Raw genomic sequence first — 20956 nt, 5'->3', positions numbered from 1 at the left:
CAAACACCTCTAAAAAGAAGACTTCATTGTTAATCTAATTACATAATCCCCAAAGAAAGGGTTTAACAGTGAGCGGTCTGCATACTAAAAGATTTAAGGAATGCCTAATATCTTTAGCCCACAAATAATTCAAGTGTTCAACAAATAGTGAAAAACTATTTCTGTGACACAGCGTTAAATTTGAAGATAAAAAGTAAAATAAAATTTGTTCCTGCAATATTCCACTAAATTAAAACCCACACAAATTTCTAAACTATTCAGCAAACCGAAATAAATGTGTAACACCGACCTCCTTCTGGTGGAAGAGAAAGGAATAACACTAACTGAGCATCTACAATGTTCCAGTTCTTGAACCTCAATGTAGAGTCTCACTTAATCCCTTAAAGCCAAATGAACGGGCAACATCTCCACTTTCTGATGAACAAACTGAGGCTTTAAGAGATTAAGAACTTGCCTCAGGTCACTTAGCAAATTACTACAAATTCAGAATTGGAATCCAAAAGTCTTATGTTCTCTCCAAAAAGGGGTAAAAGTACTTTTCTTTTATTTGTTTACCAAAGCAGAGAATGGATTTCTTCCCAAGGGAGACTGAAGATTGCTTATTTCAACAACAAAGAATACATTATCTCACTTATTCCTCATTATAGCTTATTTGTTATTATTTCATCCCATTTATTATAAATGATGAATCTAGAACTCAGAGAAGTAGCTTGCCCAAGAACACACTGCAAGGATGTAGAACTATACCAGGTCTGCACCAGGTGTGAATGCAAAACCACAGGAAAAGTGTAGAAAGACCTTAGCCCTGGTAGTTATGAGCTTAAGACTCAAAACACCCAAACTAAGCAGACTTTGTACTTGTCAAGTAAAAGGAATGGTAGATATCATTTGTAACTACTTCCACTTTCAATGATGAGGAAGCTGATTTTTCAGTAATAGTCTTATTAAATGGCAACCTGAAGACTGGCCTCTAAATTTCAAGTCTACAGGCCATTCTATTATATACCAAGCAATTACTGGATTTGTTGCCTGTTGAAATTACTCTCAAAGTATCAAAGTACTATTTCACACAGCATGAAGAGAGAACAGTTATGTTAAAACACACAGAATCAACATTTAAGGACTTCAAATACTTCCACGGGAATACATGAAGAGAAATATTCCTTAGCAACATTTTCAGTGCATAATCTGAAAACTTTGTCTATTTCTTTATCTATTTTTAGGACCTATATGTGAACTAAAAGATACCTCTATCGCCAATTCTGAAAATATTACCACTTAGGCCAAAAAAAAAAAAAAAAAAGAAGTTTGGTTTTACTGTACAGCCCTGTTTGTCAAAAATCCAGAGTAGTTTTTTCTATTCAGAGTGGCCCAGGTATATTCCTAAAGAACCGTCCCACACTGGTTTTGATAAATCAAAGTGATGAATGAGAAGGTGATGAATATTAACATATACAGGATAAGTGCTTGTATTTAATTTTACTAAATAATACAAGCATGCTATAACCCCCAATACAGAAATAAATAGAATCATCCTAATGCAAAGTAACCGGATAGAGACTTCCATGTTTGTTCAGCCTACTACAACACGAAGATTGTCTTCATCCCTTAAGCTCATAAAAACTACGGGAGTTCTTCAGGAAGCTTTGCCGCTGCCTCTCCGCACATCACTGTGGGTCATTAAAAACCGGAATGCATCAAGAATTGCTGCCAGGCCTGAACTAGCACTAGCTCAGCTATAAACTAAGAAGTAAACAAGTGCAGAATGCTGCCGATCCTGGAGCGGGGCACTGTTTACTTACATGGAAAGATACTCATGTTGTGATGGGAAACGTGTTGCACTGTCCTCCCCTGGCTCCCCCCTAAAAACGCCGCACTTTGACAAGCTAATGTGAGCGTGGGTCTACTCCCAAAAGTTTTGACCTCTCTTTTTAATCGCTTAAGGACAAACGCTCAAATAAGGACATTCGACACAAGGTGCCCTGAGGTGCTGCCTATGGCATAACCTGGAAGGACATCACTTTGTCCAACAAACTGTGTTCTCACTTCACACTCCCCAACAATGAACTAAATGGGAGAAAGAGATACCGTCATTCACTCTGGTGAAGGAAAAGAGAAGAAATCAAAACCAGACTCGCTTCCTCCTCGCCCCCGAGAGGCTTGGAGCAGGACTAGGGGCTTAAGGTGCGGTTACAAACCAGCACCAGGCCCCGGTCGCCAGTGCACCCGCGAACAGCGAGGCGTCAGAGAACCATCAACATCTCCACCTCTGTCCTCCGAGCACAGCCAGGGACTGCGTCCCAGAGCCCGCCCCGGCCGGGCCCGCCCCGCTATCTCCTCCCCCGTTATCCGCTCACTGCCGCGCTCGGGCCTGGGTTTGCCTCCCGCCCTCCCCAACTTTGGCACGTTCCACTACCCCAAACACGTAGGCCACCGCCCCCACCACGAGTCCGGCGGAGAAAGGTCGGGGGGCTGCAGGGCGAGGAATGCGCTGGGCGCCGTTCCTCACCTCTGGATGGAGAAGGGGCACGCAGCCCGCTTCGGCCTCGTACTCATCCGGGCCGTCCGCCATCTTGGTGTTAAATCCCTCCTCCCGCTGCATGCTGGGAGAAAGCGTTTCACCCTCGCGGGGCTCGGGCAAGGCGGAGGGCAAGCGCGAGGGCGAGCGCGAGCCCCGCCGGAGGCGACGCGGCCTCCTCCTCCTCCTCCCCTTACCCCAGCGACGCCCCCTCTGCCCCCTCCCACCTCGGAGGGCGCGGGTCCCTGCGCGCGTGCGCGCTAGCTGGGCCGTCCCGGGCGGGAGCGCGCTCTGCTGCACTGCACCGGGGCCGGCAGGCCCAAGGCTCTGGGCGTGGGTGCCGCCGCTTGTGGGTGGACCCGGGCCCCTGGCAGTTTGCGCCTCTGGTCGCGGGGAGGAGGCAGCTGCTGGGCTACCGAGTAGTTAACGTGGGCAACCTAGCGGCGGCGCGGGAGCAAGGACCCGGCTCTTGAGCCGCGCAGCCGGGGGTTTCCCATCCCCCGCCCCCCACGCAGTAGAGGTGGCCCACGCTCGCAAGCCCCACTGTCCTGCTCCGAGACCCCGGGACCCCTTCTGTGAGACCCAACCCAGCTCCAGGTAGTAGATTTGGGGCGCTCTTGATTACAGGTGTGCATCGCTCATGAAGATGAAAGACGCACCGTTTCCTCCACACTCAATAAGGTCATACTGTAATTTATGCCTCCGGGGGGCGCCCGGGAGAACATGGATAAAGCTTGGAATTATCTCCTAGAGAAGAGCCTTTTAAAAACGATCCCAACCTGTCCTCAGTGATCTTGAATTAAGAGTAACCACATTAAAAATGTACACTTTCAAAGCCCACACGCCCGCATCTGCTACATTTTCATGTAACTCAGGAATTCAGAACTGAAGTCATTTAAACTGAATTCGCTGCAATCAGAACCAGATAAAATGACTAAAGCCATTTCTAAACGGACTCTAGGGCTGCATGAGGGATGGGGGATTGCGCTCTAGAAATGTGCTGATTGGACTATTATAGAAAGCATTTATTTTTGATTTTATCTATTAAAAAGTGAAAACCTAAACTGCTCAGAGGACGATTTAGCAGATTATGAAACATGATCAATAGAGATCCTGATACTAACCTGTTTCGTGTTAAAGCCAAATCAGCCAAAGACCACCAGCAGGGAAGCCTGCAATTCGATAACATCAGATTTATTTGTAAGTCAAGAGGAAGAGCATTACAGAGGAAACGTGGATACCGCTGGAAAAGGGAGATTGAAGCGTCTTTTGTAAGGTTTAGGTTCCCGCCAAAGGAGTCAGTAGGGTCTAGGGAGACCGGGGATCAGTTCTGGATTGGACACTGTTTCTGAGGCGGTATTAGGAAAAGCGAAGCTTAACCGAGGATTGGATGCTGTCATGAGGAGAGGGTCCTTCAGTAATTGGGTAGCCTAGTCATAAAATAGCGAAGTGGGTCTGGGCATCATTGGCAAGAGAGCAGTATTATTCCAATACATGGCATTTTACAGCTGCTGCATGGGAGTGGGAAAAAACAAGCTGCTCTGTTAACTGTGTCTCTTTTCCCAGCATCGTTGCTTTTTCTCACTTCAGTCTGAGCTGATTTTCCTTCTTTTGGTCCTGGCCCAAACTGAGAATTTTGGTTTTGACTCTTTCACCCAGCATGCAGAACTAGACAGAATTAGAGTTCTGCCTTTGGAGCTCCACTGCTTTCAGAAACATTTTAACATGGATAAAATCTTCACTTTTCTTCTTGCCCCTCCTTACCCTTATGCCATGCATTTACTGGGAATGGAGAGAAGACCGAAGTAAAAAAAAAAGGAAACAGTGAAAAAGTTGGGAGATGAGGTAAAGAAAGTATTGAATTGTAGAGGAGTGAAGAAAACTAGGCATGCAGAACAGGAAGGAATGTTTCGTGGATGCGCGTGTATCAGGAACACTGGGGCAGGAGGATGACGGTGACTTTTCAAAAAAAACGAAGATGTTTAGCCTTCCCAGTGATCCTAGACTCACAGAGGTCCTAAATGGAAGGATAAAGGGCCAGCTTCAGCCAGCAAACAAGTTTCATATCAAATATATTTCAAATAGATACCAAAATTCAATGAATCAAGAGACTTCACTTTAAAATCTGTATTTCTAGATTATCCAGAAAATATACTTTTTCATTACCTGCCTGGCTATAGACGTATTTAGTGTCTGTGACTTCTGAGAATTCTACAACTTAAACGTAGAGGAAATACTGAAAACAGATGAAAAGAAATTGCCTTGCTCACTGCTATAAGATTGAAATAATAGTTATCAAAAGAAGAAAGAAAGAAATCAGGAGCGAGAGCAGCCAGTCTTGGGAAAATATCTTGAAGTTGAGGCTTCAGCTAGGTTGAGTAAGACCAAAACAAATCCTGTAAGTACAACTAGAGTCCATGTTAGTAATTATAGAGTACTTATCTACACTCAGATTTAAGAGAATATATTCAAGAAATGGACATGTAGGTGGATAGATTAGCAAAAGACTAGCTTAACATTATGAAGGAATACAGAATAGTTGCTGAAAGAGAACAAAATACAAAGAAAATCAACTTTGTTAGAAAAGAATTGTGAATAAGAAATGTGAAAACCAGACAGATTGAAAGGAATAGGGAAAGATCATAGGGATAAAGCCTTCATATGTAACTTCAGAGACTACTGGAGTAAAGACAGCACTGGCGATCATCCATTTGTAGTCCACCTCCAACAGTTCACAAATGAGGAGTGACGGTTGGGGAATTTAAGAAACCCAGTTAAAGTCACAAAACTAGGTAGTAACAGAACTCTGTCTAGAAGCCTTCTGACTTCCCCATCTACTACTCTTGCCTCTACCTCACATTTCTTCTGTTGTATTTATCCTCAATGAATTCTTGTTTGGTCCATTTAATAATTATGTATCAAACATTTGTTTTGTGTAAAAGTTAGAATAGGTAACCCCAACATAGAGTTTAGTAAACTAAACACTCTTCCATCCAGATTTCCCAGGCACATCAGGCCACCTGGGTTTGAATCCCATTTCTGTCATCTTCTATGACCTGAGGAAAGTTACATATGTTCTCTGGCTCTGACATGCTTGCATGGTTGCCATGCCGTGTCTTCTCTTGCTCAGGCTTCGGTAGCTCTAGCCAACCTTCCATTTGCTGTGATACAGTGTGGGTCAAGTCTTTACTTTCTTTCCCCCATATCTGAGTCCAGTTTGGATTCCACTCTTAGTTTCTGTTTGAGGACAGAGCATTTCATCTTCTATTTACTTTTTCCGTATCTTGAGTACATGGTCGGGGAGACATATGCTCTGCTGAGGCAAGATACAGCCTGCATGAGAAAACCTGAGTCATGTTATCTTTGCTGAGGGTTTATTCTAGCTCATATCTCATATCTCATTCCCATAGGGAAATATCTCAGATGTCAGATCATCTCCCATCTTAGTGAGTAGCCCTGGAGCTTTCACTTTCATTATAAAGAGTCAGATACATATTTCACTTTCTCCACATCCCCAGCCTTTCTCGAAGCTATTTCCAGTCATGGGCAGTGAGAAAGTTTGAGGGGTTCATAAATGTTGTGAAAGCATCTTTGAAACGTACAAACCAGAAAGCTCGTGGGTGACTTGGAGAGTAAAGCTAGGGCAAAAATCCTCCAAACCCTGCATAGCATTTTTGACACCAGCTGGTCAAATATAACAAGTATTTGCCTGGGGTGTTCATGGAGAATAAAATATTAACAGTTTATACTAAAAAAAAAAAAATATATATATATATATATATATATGTGTATATATATATATATATACACATATATATATGAACTGTAAATGAAAAATGGAAGGTGATGAATTAGGCTTGTTTCTCCGCAAATTTGGGGGTATTAGTGTGAATCTCAGATACTTGGTATCTTTATTCATATAGCTTGAGATAGGTAGGTGGGTGAAAGGGTAAAGTTAAGAAGTAAGCTCATTCATTCTTCTCTGCTCTGTTTCAGAATATTATGTTCCTTTGTGTCCCTGTCTATTTTTTAATTTCTCTTTTTAGTTTGGGGATATGGCCCTTTCATTTTTTGGTTGCTGAATTGGTGAATTTTCTAGATTTTTTTTTTTTAAAATAGGTATTAAGGGAGAGAACAATTTGTGATGAAGTTTTAGTTGATCACCTGGGCATCTCAGAAATCCCCAACACTTGAGAGTTTTCCTGTATACCCATTCAGGTTTTGATATGCTGATATAATCAGGTTCTCTGATGACTATTCTCAAATTGCTGAACCTGAGAATCCCCTGTTCTTCCTATGACTGGCTACCTCGTTCATTGCATGATTTTTCCTAATTTCTTTCTCTGAAATTAATCTCAAATTCAACTTTTGGGATGCTTGCTGTTAGATTAGTCCATTATGAGAAGGCACTGGGAACTACAAATTTCCAAACATACAGACACACAATCTGGCATCAATATCAGTGGGTTCAGGACTCCCTGAGCATAGTCCATGGACCCCAGGTGAAAAAAATCCCTGATTGTGATAAATCATGGCTTTAGTTCTTGACTAGTGTCTTAATCTATAAAAAAACTTTGAGAAGTCATCTAGCTTACCCTGATGTAAGTGTGGTATGGAAGAAAGACTATTAAAAGAAACTGAACACTGGTCCTGATTTTCCAGCTAACTAACTGTATTTTCTTTTAATGCTTAACATGATTTCTCCCTCTTTAGCATCCTAAACAAATACTCTCTGCACCCCTCAGCCCATGCCTTCACAAACTCACCCATATCATCCATCCCCTAATACTCAAGATGAGAAAGCAGAAGCTAGTCTACATTCCAGTTTGTTTCTTTTTCAATTAACAGTGAATAAGAATTCTTTTCAGAATTATTCCTAGGTAGCTAAGGATGTAAATTTATCCTAGTGTTTATATTTTGTGAATGTTCTTCAAATGCAGAAATAAGAATAGCCTGTTAACTTGGATATCTTTTAAGGTGATGTTTGCATAGATTTCAGTAAGTTACTTTTAAGTGTTACAGGATTCTTTTAGCTCTGAAAGTCCCTGCTTACTCTGCATCCGAGTCCCTTAGTGGCATTTATTCATCATCTCATGGGACTGAGGGCATGACTTCAGCCCCTACTGCTGGAATCCTGGTGACAGGCAAATCTTTTTCTATTGGCTACCTTTGTTCCCTAAGCTGGGTTTGGCAGGTACAGTTATAAGTATCTGACAGACATGTGTTTTTTTCATCGTTAAGAAAGAAATATTTCCCGAGACAACTATGCTAAACATTCATGGGAAATATTTGAAAATGCGTTGTTCGTTTCCCTCATGCCCAGCACGTGTGCTGATATGTCCATCAAGTAAGCTGGTATCATCAGCCCCCCAAAACATATCTGCAACTAAATCTCTTTAACTGGTGCTGGCAAGGCTCAGGCTCACACTGAGAACTGGTGATACAGGGATTTGTTAGGAAGATGCTCTTCAGTTCTGTTACCGTGCAGCTGACAGAGCCTCACCAGCACTTACTATTGGAAACAAAGAACTTGTTTTTCTCCCAATAATATAGTGAACGAAATTATGACCATCCAGCAGTATTTGCATGTGCATTAACTGTCTGAAGTATTTAAAACCATCACACACACACTCACACACCCACAGACAATTTTCACTGGAGGAAAGCCCTGAGTATTGTATGCTCTTTGTCACTTTAATTGCTCAGCCTTCGTTTTGTCATCTATAAAATGAAGAGGCTTAGAACAGGTGAGCTCGGAAAGTCGCTTTCATCTTTATGATTCTAATTATAATAACACCATCTTGGACAGATGATAATCCCTTTTAAACGCTCATAATGAAAAGTCCACCACGTCTGTAATTAACCTCTGTTCTGTTCTGTCTGTGATAGTTCTTACTGTCAGGAATTTCTTCCTGATTTCTATCCTAAATCCCTCAGGCTGTACACTTTCTTTTATTTTATTTTCTTCTCAATTTTCTTAATATTCTCTTTTATCTTCCTCACCTAAATCATTCCTAGAGAGGTAAAGTCTTACTAGTGAAACCTAAGGAAGGACTTCCAACTTCTAAATCATTAATGCACGTGGTGAATGAGATGAGACACAGTCCTAACACCCAAAGGCAGTTTATTAGATATTCTGTCTCTTAGATAAGAGGAGCTAAACTGTTGTAGTTGTGATATCTGGTATTCCCTGCTCTTGTCTTCTAGATTATACCCTCTAAGCTTCACTCAGAGGGAAGGTGCCATAGCTAAAGATACCACATTAAGAGAGAAAAATAGAAGTGAAAGCTTTTATCTAAATCTGGGGCCTTACTCCACTTTAGGCATCAGCATTGAATTGCTGTCTGCCATCCCCAGACTCTTGAAGAGTCCTATTCAAAATACCTCCCTAACTAGAAATTAACAATTTTCTCTCTTTTTTAAAGCAGTGTTTCAATTTTAAAAGTAACAATTGTACATCCCTTTAAAAATTTAAATAGTTAGGTAATACCTACAATTAAAATTGTCTCTTTCCCCTCACCATTCATCCCAATAACACTTCCCAGAGTTAATCATGGTTAATCGTTGTAGTCCCAGAATTTTACGGTATATACATACACATCCTTAAAAGATGATGTTTGAGCTGTACAAACTGTTCCACACCTTGTTTGTGTTTTTTTCACTTAAGAATTTGTCTTGAAATTCTGCCCATTGCAGCATTTATAATTTTTATTTTATTCAATTTAATGTCTTGTGCATTATTCTCTTGGGCCCTTATATATCAGAATAATTTTGGCTTTAAGTAATGGAAAACTTGACTAAAAATGGTTTATATGGTAAAGACTTATTATTTCTTACAACAAGAAGTCTAAAGTCAGGTTAATTCAACTTCAATAATTTCATGAAGATTCTAGTATTTCCCAGGTTAATTTAACAGCTCAGTAATATTATGAAGATTCGATTAAATTCTTTTCTTCTACTCTGTTATTCTCGGTAAAGAGGCAAGAAACCTCATGATCTCAACATGGCTGCTGCAGCTCACATAGCAGTACAAATGGGCAATAAAAGCATTGTACCTTCTCATGAGCTTCTTTTCTAAATCATGGAAAGCTTGCAGAATACCACCCTTCAGGTTGCATTGGTCAGGATTACCTGTCTGTCTACGCTAAAGCCAATCTTTGGCAAAGGAAATGAGACCACTCTGATTAGCTTACACAAGGGATTGGCAAATTACGGCTTATGGCAAATCTGGCCCATTGCTTGTTTTTATAGGACCTGTGAGCTATGGGCTTTACATTCTTGAATGGCTGCCAAAAAAAAAAAAAAAAAAAATCAAAGGAAAAATAATACTTTGTGATGTAGAAAAAGTATGTGAAATTCAAAGTTCATTGTCTATAAATAAAGTTTAGGTCTTCTTAAAGACTGCCCTTCACACTACAACAGCAGAATTGAGTAGTTGAAACACATCATATGGCTCACAAAGCCTGAAATATTTACTGTCTGGTCCTTTAGAGGAAACATTTGCCAGCTCCTGGCTTAGACTTCGCCTGGGTCCAGGAAGCCCCTCCCCAAAACACAATACTGTGCGGTCAGAAAGCACAAACAAAATGAGGGCTCTTCTCAACAAGGAAAGAGAGGGAGAGAAGAAATGGATTTGGGGAGGGAGACAACAATGTCTGTTTTTTATCACCTCCCATTTTCTCAGAAATTTCAATCAGCTCTCTCAGAACAGATCCATGTTTAAATGTTCATAGGTAACAAGTCACAAATTATTGTTGAAAGGTGAGCTGGTTCTCACATTGCTTCAGGCTAGGCAGAAGGTTTGGTGTAAGGATTAATGTAACTGCTTTACCATGGTTTACAAAAAGGAGTCCCAACTAGCATGGCACACAAAATCTTCTGACCCTAACTCCCGCTTGCCTCACCAGCTTCCCTGCCACCTCCAGCAGGACCTACTGCTCCTCCCATCGTGAAACACGTAAAAGTTCCTGAATTTACCAAGCCTTTTTGTTTTTGTCCATCCTGTTACCTTTTCCTGGAGCACTCTTCCCTCTTTGTCTACATGGAAAATTTCTAAGGTGAGCCATTAAGACATAACTTGTTATTTCTTCTGAGAAACCCTATAGCACCACATTTGAGGCTGTCTTACTTTGTTGTCTTTGCTTGAGTTCCCTAAGAAGAATAACCAGAGGCGAGGGCATCCTCCAGTCATTTATCTGGGGACATGATCCCAGGGAACAAAAGTCCGGCGGATAGGACTAGGAGCAGAACAGGATAAGGAGAAAACCAGTACAGTACTTTACTGAGCTGGTTACCTTTGCCTTTACACTGGGGGCTCTGTTCTGCTAGAGAGCTTCTGAGAGCCCTGAATTCAGAATTGTTTGCTGAGACACAGAAGAAGGGAGCACCTTGTCCCCATTGATACACGGTTGCCCCAAGGGGTGTTCATTCTCTCGTACTTCCGTGTTTGCAGAGCAGAGAAGCCCCAGGGTAGAAAGTAAGAGATACTTTGTGCAGATACCATTAGGTGCCACCTTGTCTCAGCTGGTAACTCTGGATATGAAATGGGCATAAGAGATGTCTGACACACTCCAGGATGTGTATTACTCAGATCTGCTAGTAGCCTGCATTACGTGTAGTCTGTCACAGAGCTTTCAAGGTGGTAGCTTAACAGCAATGCCTACAAAGAGGAACAAGCAACGCTTCTGAAACTGTAATTGGTGCCAAGGCCATAACTGATATTCATCCTTTCACTGCTTGTTGTAGGCTGTTTGCCTGGCGAGTTACCCAGTTCTTCATCTTGGGGTGGCTGGAGCCCTTGGTTGCTTTAGCCTGACTGGGTCAGGGTTGTTGGCATTTGTCCACTTATGGTAATCAGTGGGTATGGAGCACGAAGAACTGGGTGTGGAAACATCTAGCTACTCGCTGTTTAGCGGATCCAACTGGCATGACATCACCCGTGCAGCACAATGTTCTGTAGAACGTCAAACTGATCGACGTCCTTGTGGCACCTAGTATGTGGTTGTTGCTCCTTTTCACTGACAGGGATTGAGAAGAAAGTATTCATTGCAGCAACACCCACATACTAGGTGCCAAAGGCTGTGTGGTTATATTCTAGTAAAGATAACAGCCCTGGCATAGCAACTGTGATTTGGGCTATTCTTAGGTTAAGTTGACATAGTTCACCATCAGCTGCTGTGTTGGAGCTGGGATTTTGCCATGGCCAAACCGGCTAAGTAGGTGAGCAATATGCTGGGTAGCAAAATTTGTGCATCCTTTAAGCCTTTGATAATGGCACTAAGTCTATTTCCTCTGAGGATATTACATTCCTTCTGATTCATTACTGTAATCAGTGAAGGTATGCAGTTTCGGGGGCTTCTACTGGTCCTTCCTATCGTAGTAACTCTTACTGCACAGGTCAAGAAAACACAGTGAGGGTTCTGCCAGTTGTAACTGTACCCATTCCAACTGTTCACTGGGAACGAAGCATATAAGCAAAGGCAGGTCTGTGACTCCCCTGGACCACTGAGAGATGACTTGGGCCAGCAGGTTTCCAGGAACTCTCAGTTTACCTGGGGACTATGATAGCGCTGCTGGTTTCCTGGTATAAGTGTTGCCTCAGACCCTATATCCAACAAGCCTTAAAATGCCTTTGTTTCCCTGTGCTCAACGTAAGGCTTCTCCGCAAATGGGCAAAGGTACTTTCGGAGAACAATGGGGAGAATATGTATACACTCCGGCTAGTGTTGCTGAGTCTTTACTCAGCCTTCCCTGCAAACAATGGGCGTTGGGTCTGAGAACCTACTTAGATCTGTAAACTGGATGAGGGGTTGCAATTTTCCGTGGAGACAACTGTCATCAGCGTTCTGTTAACCAGCTGTTGATTTTTTTTCTGGTTATACATACAGATCAAGCAACGCCCTGGTGAATGCTCATTTAACTTGCCCTGAGACACTCCATGGCCTATTAGTTATTATCGCAGAGCCCTGTGGGTGAAGATATCCCACTTGCCACTCTGGCCTTGAAGCACATTATCACAATTGTGTATACTTTCCTTCTGCCAGTCAAGTGCTACCACCTGACCTCTGCTATTTTGGATTCTTATCAATCTAGTTAATAGTAAGGAGCCCAGTTCCAGAGCAGCATCTCTTACTGTCAGCTACAGTGGACAACTACCACTGAGCTTCTCAAAGATGCCAGTGGTACCCTCACCACTGTATTTCCTACTGCCTTGGAGATGGGTGTGTCTACTGGGCCCTTACAAGGAACATAGTAAGATGGTGGGTTCTCAGGTATAATGTTTAAATTTGTTCTAACATTCTAACCAACTTGAGCCTTTTGACACCTTCTTCAAGGCAGTCAAGGCACTTCTAGAATCTCTCCTTTATGTGCTATAGGCCTTCATCCTATCCAGGCGTCAAGGAGCCATCCCAGAAATATATTAGAACTAGTTCCAGGTGTCCTTGCTACGTCATGAAAATCCAGCCGTTTTTCATGTCAGCAAATTCTCTCCTGTCCACTTCTGTATTCTGCTTTCCCTGGTCCAGCGCTTTCAGGATTCACTCCTCAGTTCCTCCAGATAAATAAATATCAACCAGGCCTTATAGATCATTATTTATGTGCCTGTTGCTTCATACAAGGCTTTTGCAGGGTCTACAGAAAAGGGAGGCTATTCTCAAGCAAAGCAGGAGGAGCTGCTTGTGCCAACACAGATTTCATAAGAATCTGGGGGTTGACGTTTCTCAGGCTTGTCCACTAAATGCTACTGTTGCAAGTCTCAGGATTCCATTCTTTCCCTTCCAGGGCCCTAACTTTGAAATAGAAGGCTTGTCAAGACAGTATATTCAGTCTCCTTTGTAGCTATGTGAGCTTACAACTCAGTCCTGGGTCTGATTATCAGCACAGTTTGCTCTGTGGACACAAAGGGTAAGCATCTCTTTAAATGCTGCCTTGGAGGCTTCCTGATTTTCACAGCCTGCCTAGAACTGAAAGCTACTAACTTGAGCCTGTCCCTTTTTTCTTTTTTAAAAAATTTTCAGGAGCCCTTAACAAAAATGAGCCAATCTATAGGCCTTATAACTACTACTGGCTTCAAACTGTTCAGGGACCATCCCTAATCCATATGCAAATACTTGATTTTCTACCTATAATTCATCCCAGTCATTTACCAGTAAAAATCTTAGTAATGCTGAGTCAGGCCAGGGGTTATCACCACCCACACTTTCCACCAAAAGTGGAAGTGTCTGACTGGCAAAAAATTCAGTTTCAGAATCGTTTTCTGGACTTCTTCTTTCTAAGTCTGCTCTTGAGATCAAATGTCTTATCTTGGGTTCCCTCAAAAACTAGAGTCTGATACAAGGGTTTGGATGCAATTAGTTTGTTGTGAAAGTAATTCCAGAGGACAGGAGTGTGAGGATGGAGAAGAATGGTAAATAGAAGGAAAGAAAGCCAAGCCAAGCATGCGTTTTTTGAGCTGGTCACCACTATGGGCACCTGGAGCTTTGTCCTGTTGAGAGTTTTTAGAGAGCTGTGTAAATTGTGCTTCAGAATTGTCAGAATTACGCAACATGAAAGAGTTGATGATTGAGTCACTGGCTCTATCCCTCAGTGATAAAAGGTTGCTCCAGTGAGTGGCAACTCCTTCACTCTTCCCAGTCAGTGCCTGTGCCAAAATAGCTGAATGGGTGTCTGCAGGCATCCTGGGTGGTGGCAGCGGCAGAGTATTCCTACTGCGAAAGCAGGAGATTCTCCGTGCACTTGAGGGAAGACCATGACAGAACATAGCTGGCTGCAGCAGCAAAGGCTGGAGCAAAAAGGTAAGCCATGAAAATATGAAGGATGAATAAAAGATGTTTTATACACATGTACATCTGTCTTATTGTAATAATCAGACTACCTCACAGTTATTTCTCTGTGTGCCTGTCATCAGTCCTAGGTGCTAAGTACTTTAAAAATCGGGATGTGGGATAAATTGGCATTATGTGTCCTCTGAAATGATGCACTGAGAAAAAGACAACATCACTTCTGTGATAATTCCACCAAAAGTCATATCCTGAATCTAATCATCAAGAAACGTGACAAACCCAAACTGAGGGACATTCTGCAAAATTTAAGGTCAGTATGCCTAAAAAAAGTCAGTGTCATGAAAGACAATGGAAGAGTGAGGAATTATTCCAAATTAAATAAAAATTGTATGCATCATATGAGCCAGAATTCTGTTTTGCTATAGTAGACATAATTGGAATAATTAGCAAAATTTGAATATGAACTGTATAGTAGACAGTACTTTTGCATCAATGCTAATTTCCTTATTTTAATCATTGTTCTGTGGTTATGTAAAAGAGTGTCCTTGTTTTTAGGAAATATATGCTGAAATATTTAAGGATAATGGAGCATCATGGCTGAAAGACTCAAAGAGAAAATGATAATCAAATGTTCATGTTTGAGGAATCTGGTGAAGGGTATATGGAAATTCTTTATTCAGTTACTGCAAAAAAGTTCTGAAATTATGTCAAAATAAAAAATTTTAATTTTAAATGAAATAAATGTATGTATACTTATTTATTCATGTATATATGTGTGTATGTGTATATGTGCATGTGTAATTGATTAATTATCCAGCACCTAGAACAATGCCTATTGTCATACAGTAGATTTTCAGTAAATGTTGTAGAAATCAGAAGAGGAATGCTCTGAAACAAATCAAGGGCAGGTTTCTTTTCCCTTGATGATAGCACTTCCTTTTCCCTGGATGATAATTCAGGACACTGTGCTTAGGATTTGCGCCCTCACCCTAAACTACCATATAACTTCCAAATGAAAACTACACTTTTATAATGTACCTTGGTCTAACATTTAGGAAGAAGTTATACTGATTCTCTATAATCTCTTTTAGAAGACAGAAGCAGAAAGAACACTTCCTAACTCATTCTAATGCTAACTCACTAGCATTACTCATATCAAAACCAGAGATGTTACAAGAAAAGAAAGCTACAGACCAATATCTCTCATGAACACAGATGCAAAAATCCTTACCAAAATATTAGTAAGTTGAATCCAACAATGTAGAGAAAGAATTACACACCACAACCAAGTGGGATTTATCCTAGTCAGTCTGGCTTAACAAAAATCAATTAACATAATCCATCATGTTAACAGGCTACAAAAGAAAAATCACACAATAATATCAAGCGATGCAGAAAAGGCATTTGACAAAATCTAACACCTATTCATCATAAAAACTCTCAGTAAATTAGGAGTAAAGGGGAACTGCCTCAATTTGATTTTAAAAAAACTACAAAAAAATGTATAGCTAACATCATACTTGATGGTGAGATACTAGAAGCTTTCCTACTAAGATCAGGAATTAGGCAAGGATATTACCTCTCATTGCCCCATTTCAACATTACACTGAAAGTACTTGCTAATGCCACAGGACAGGAAAAGGAAATAAAAGGCATGCAGATTGGGAAGGAAAAAATTAAACTGTCTTTGTTTATAGATGGCATGTACATCTATGTAGAAAATGCAAGAGATTTGACAAAAAAAAAAAAAAAACCCATCTCCTGGAACTAATAATTGATTGTAGCATGATTGCAAGATACAAGATTAATATATATATGTCAATTGCTTTCCTGTATACTATCAATGAACAAATGGAATTTGAGATTAAAAACACAATGCAATTTACATTAGCACCCCTCAAAAAATGAAATAACTAGCTATAGTCTAACAAAATATGTACAAGAGTTGTATGGGGAAAACTGCAAAACTCTGAAGAACAAAATTAAAGAAGAATGAAATAAATAGAAAGATATTCCATGTTCATAGATAGGAAGACTCAGTATTGTCAAGATGTCAGTTCTTCCCAACTTGATAGACAAATACAACACAATTCCAATCAAAATCCCAGCAAATCACAGTTATTTTGTGAATATTGACAAAAATGAGTCTAAAATATATATGGAGAGACAAAAGATACATTAGATAACACAATATTGAAAGAAAACAACAAAGGTCAAGGATGACAATACCCAATTTAAGACTTACTATAAAGCTGTAGTAATCAAGACAGTGTGTTATTGGTGAAAGACTAGACAAATAGATCAATGGAACAAAATAGCTCCAAAATGGACCCAGATATATAGTTAACTTATCTTTGACAAAGGATGAAAAGCATTACAATAGAGCAAAGATAGGCTTTTCAACAAATCGCGCTAGAACAACTGGACATCCACATGTCAAAAAGTAAATCTAGACACATCCTTCACAAAAATTAACTCAAAATGGATGACAGATCTAAATGTAAAATGCAAAACTATAAAAACTTCTAGATGATAACACAGGAGAAAACTTAGATGACCTTGCTTATGGTGATGGTGATGACTTTTTAGATACAATACTGAAGAATGATCCATGAAAGAAATAATGGATAAACTAGACTTACTAAAATTAAAAACTGCTGCTCTGCGAAAAACGATGTCATGAGCATGAGAATACAAGCCACAGGCTGGAAGAAAATATTTGCAAGACACATCTGTTAAAGAATTGTTATCCAAAATATACAAAGAATTCTTAAAATTCAACAATAAGAAAACAAACAACCTGATTTAAAAAATAGTGCACAGATCTAAACACATTACCAAAGAAGATATGCAGATGGCAAATAATCTTATGAAAAGCTGTTCCACAACATATGTCATCAGGGAAATACAAATTAAAACAATGAGATTCTACTACATACCCATTAGAATGGTCAAAATCTGGAACACTGACAACACCAAATGCTGCCAATAGTGTGGAGGACCAGGAACTCTGATGTGTTACTGGTAGGAATACAAAATGGTACAGCCACATTGGAAAGCAGTTTGGCAGTTTCTTCCGAAATGAATCACACTCTTACTGTATGATCCAGCAACCATACTGCTTGGTAGTTACCCAAAGGAGTTGAAAATGTATGTCCACATGCACAAACCTGCACATGGATGTTTATAAAAGCTTTACTCATAACTGCCAAACTTGGAAGCAACCAAGATGTCCCTCGGTAGGAGAATCGATAAATTGTGGTACATATAGATGATGGAATATTATTCAGTGCTAAAAAGAAATGGGCTATTAGGCCATTAAAAGACATGGAAGAAACTTAAATGCTTATTACTAAGTGAAAGAAGCCAATTTGAAAAGTACATACTGTACGATTCTAACTATGTGATTCTGGAAAAGGCAAAACTATGGAGACAGTAAAAAGATCAGGGGTTGTCTGGGGTTAGGGGGTGGGCACTGGTGAGGAATGACGAGGCAAAGCACAGAGAATTTTTAGGGCATTGAAAATACTCTGTATGATACTGTAATGGTGGATACATGTCATTGTGCATTTGTCCAAACCCATAGAATGTACACCACTAAGAATGAACTGTAACGTAAACTATGGACTTTGGCTGATAATGATGTATGAATGTAGATTCATCAATTGGTTGTGGGGCATGTTGGTAATGGGGGAGGCTATGCATGTGTGAGGTTATGGGATATATGGAAAATCTCTGCACCTTCCCCTCAATTTTCTGTGAACCTAAAATTGCTCTAAAAAAGTAGTCTTTAAATATGGAAAAAATGTACATTGAATCAATAGATAATTAGGCAACCATTAATAAAAATGTAAAGATTACATTCTTGGGCAAGTGCAAATGAAATAAATGACATATATTCTGGCATTTACTATAACGGCTATATGCAGAAACAGAACAAAAATAGTCCAAGAAAAAAAGGAATCAGTTGTTTAAGTAAAGGGGATAGAGATGGATTCTCTGGAAATGACCCTAATAATACATTTTTATAAAATTTTATCGAAAAAAAATAGGGATATTGTCTTATTTATGTTTATATCCTCAGTACTTAGGAAGTCACCTGGCATCTGTTAGATTCTCTGTAGTAAAGCCTTAATGCTGCTGGCGCCATCTCTTCTGCCTTGTAGGGAGAGCTCACCTGAGAAGGAGCCCACGCAGAGAGAAGGCACAGCCCTTCAGAGTCAGCCTGAATTCACTGGTGCTTGAAAACTGTTAATCCCTCAACTTTCTTTTATGTAAACTTGTGAATTCTAATTTAGCCTGAACTAGTTTGAGTCAGGCTCCTGCACTTGCAACCAAAAATCGCCAAATAAACAAAAACTAAAGCAGCTGGTTTGTCCTACTCAGGGGTTCCCTGTATTGGCAATCTACTTATCTTGAATTGAAACAAAGATAAATAGGTCCTTTGCTTAGTCACTGTGTGATGGTTCAGTATTTGAACTCACGCCAGTGCTGGTGATTTTCTCCTTTGCATTTGACTGTTGCCTCCTGTTTCTTTCACAGATGCACTTGAGATCGGGGCCAATCCCAGCTTTTCAGTTTTACACATGGCATAATCATGTTGTTTCTTACCTCCTTCTTACATAACCTCTGAAAAGCTGTTTTCTGTTCCATTGGCATTGAGCCAACCCATCCTCTATGATTTTTTTATTTATGAGCTTTATGGTTACAATAAACCATAACATTGTGCAGCCTTTAAGAGTATGTGAATGTCTGAGATTATCATTCCTGGGTATTAAGAATGATGGAGCAAAGGCAAGTAGACTGCAGCTTTACAATGCGGGGACCCAGATGGACTGGATAGCTTTTCCTCAAATCAAAAATCATTGTTTCTTTATCTATAACCCTCACATTAATCTAATTCTAATTTTAACTATATGCTTTACAAACTTCAGAGTTTTTTTAATATGAAACTCAAAAACATGTACACCCTTTCTTGGAAATTATCATCAATATAAAAAAATCCAGCCACAAAAAGAATATAATTCAGAGAAAAAGAAATACAAATGGTTCATAAATATGTGAGAAGGTGGTAGGTCTCATCCATGATTAAAGAAATGCGGTATTTAAATAACAGTGCTATACCGTGTTTCACTACCAGATTGACAAAGATTTAAAACAGACATTCCCAGGCACTTGCAGTTGGTAAGAGCACAGGCTGGCACGTTTACGGATGGCATTTTCATAGTATCTATCTAAATATCGAGTACATTTACTCTTTAACCTCGCCACTCCATTTCTAGAATTTTTTTTCTAAGACACATCACATAAGCTTGCAAGGATACATATTTTACCAAATTATTTATTGTAGCAATGTTTGTAATAGTGGATATCTAAAATCATTTAAATTGTATTTCAATAGATAAACAGTTTAATGTATTACAGTACATCCACACTATGAAATATCTGTATGACATGGACAGATTGTTAAGTGGAGAAAGCCAATTACGAGTGTATGTGTGTATATGTGTTTGAGTGTGGGTGGCCATAAGCTCATTTGTGAGAAACAACTGTACATGCTTAAACATCTGGAATGACACATACTAAATGGTGTGACTTCTGGGAAGCGGAATTTGAGAGCAAAGAATAGGGTAATTTTATTTCTCAATTCTTTCTATTTGTGCAAGCAAACACTACTTTTAAAGTAAAATATATTTTAAAATTCAGTCACAATTTTGCATTACCACACAATCCACAAAACAATAGAAAATACAATTAAATTCTGCTATAAAACCAAACGGTAATTAAACCTTACATGCCTCGGTGTCACTGTCATAGTAGGTGGTATTTTAGGATGATGATTAAGTATGAGAGGAAAGTACATAAAAGTGTATAAAAACCTGAAGTGTAAACGTTAGTCATTTTTAAATCTACATGGATAATACAAGTACTAATATAAATAAACTACTGAATTCTGTTTTATGTTAAGAGAGCAACTTTAATGTGTGGAATTATATTTTCAATAGCCAACAGTGAAGTCATTTCTATCTCTTGTCTTCAAGTCCATATCTCCTCCTACTGCCCTTCCACTGCCGTCTTTGGTAGGGCAGTAGGAATTATTTTGCAGAGTCAGGAATTTGGAATTCTCCCTATTTCCTATCCCTGCCCTAGAGAAAGCCAGGTTCTTTGGAATTACGGCCAGGGTACTATGGTATGCCTGGAGAGGAAGGCATCCTGTAGTTGGGGGTAGTTGTTCTCCCTCTGCTTTATAAGCAGAGATTCGAGACGGTTTGGAGTTGCAAGAGTTTGCCCATGACTAGAAGACTGAAGTAAATGTGTCTCCAGCTATATCTCCGAGAGGGAAGCAGGTAGGTAACACAGGAAAGACTGAGATACTGAGACAAGATTGCTATGCTCACCATACCATGGCCTTGCTAAATGAAGACTGGGATTAACAATTACGAATTGTCTGTCTTCCTATCAGGCTAAAAGCACCTGTGTACAACTGGAACAATAATTGGCATATAGTAGGTTCTTATTAAATGCAGATTTGAATAAATGGATGGATCAGTAAATAAATGACCAAGACAGAAGAAAAACTCATTAGAGAAAAACTCACAAACTCCCTGAATAAGAGGGAGGGGAAAACAGATGACATGAATGAGAGGGGATGGCA

General features: G+C 40.0%; 1 protein-coding gene and 1 long non-coding RNA gene across 7 annotated transcripts in view; one reads left to right on the top strand and one right to left on the bottom strand.

The window, feature by feature from the left end:
- Positions 1-20956, bottom strand: part of ZDHHC17 (zinc finger DHHC-type palmitoyltransferase 17) — a 328798-nt gene that overhangs the window by 78616 nt on the left and 229226 nt on the right. Inside the window, exon 1 of one of the 6 annotated variants that reach the window (XM_010988189.3) lies at positions 2510-2666. The exons of 4 other annotated variants lie outside the window; for them this stretch is intronic. In XM_010988189.3, coding sequence (XP_010986491.2) covers positions 2510-2602 — 93 coding nt within the window. In that variant the 5' untranslated portion in view covers positions 2603-2666. Of the gene's footprint in view, positions 1-2509; positions 2667-20956 lie in introns of those variants that run through there. One more of the 6 variants, XM_064491552.1, reaches the window with a different exon arrangement.
- On the top strand, positions 13818-15008 carry LOC135322525 (uncharacterized). The gene is made up of 3 exons (XR_010383126.1): positions 13818-14313; positions 14427-14611; positions 14857-15008. It is a non-coding gene; the product is annotated as an uncharacterized LOC135322525 (long non-coding RNA).

The sequence above is a fragment of the Camelus dromedarius genome, chromosome 11 (assembly GCF_036321535.1).
Source record: "Camelus dromedarius isolate mCamDro1 chromosome 11, mCamDro1.pat, whole genome shotgun sequence".
NCBI classification, from domain to species: domain Eukaryota; kingdom Metazoa; phylum Chordata; class Mammalia; order Artiodactyla; family Camelidae; genus Camelus; species Camelus dromedarius.
This window is presented reverse-complemented; position numbering and strand designations above follow the sequence as displayed.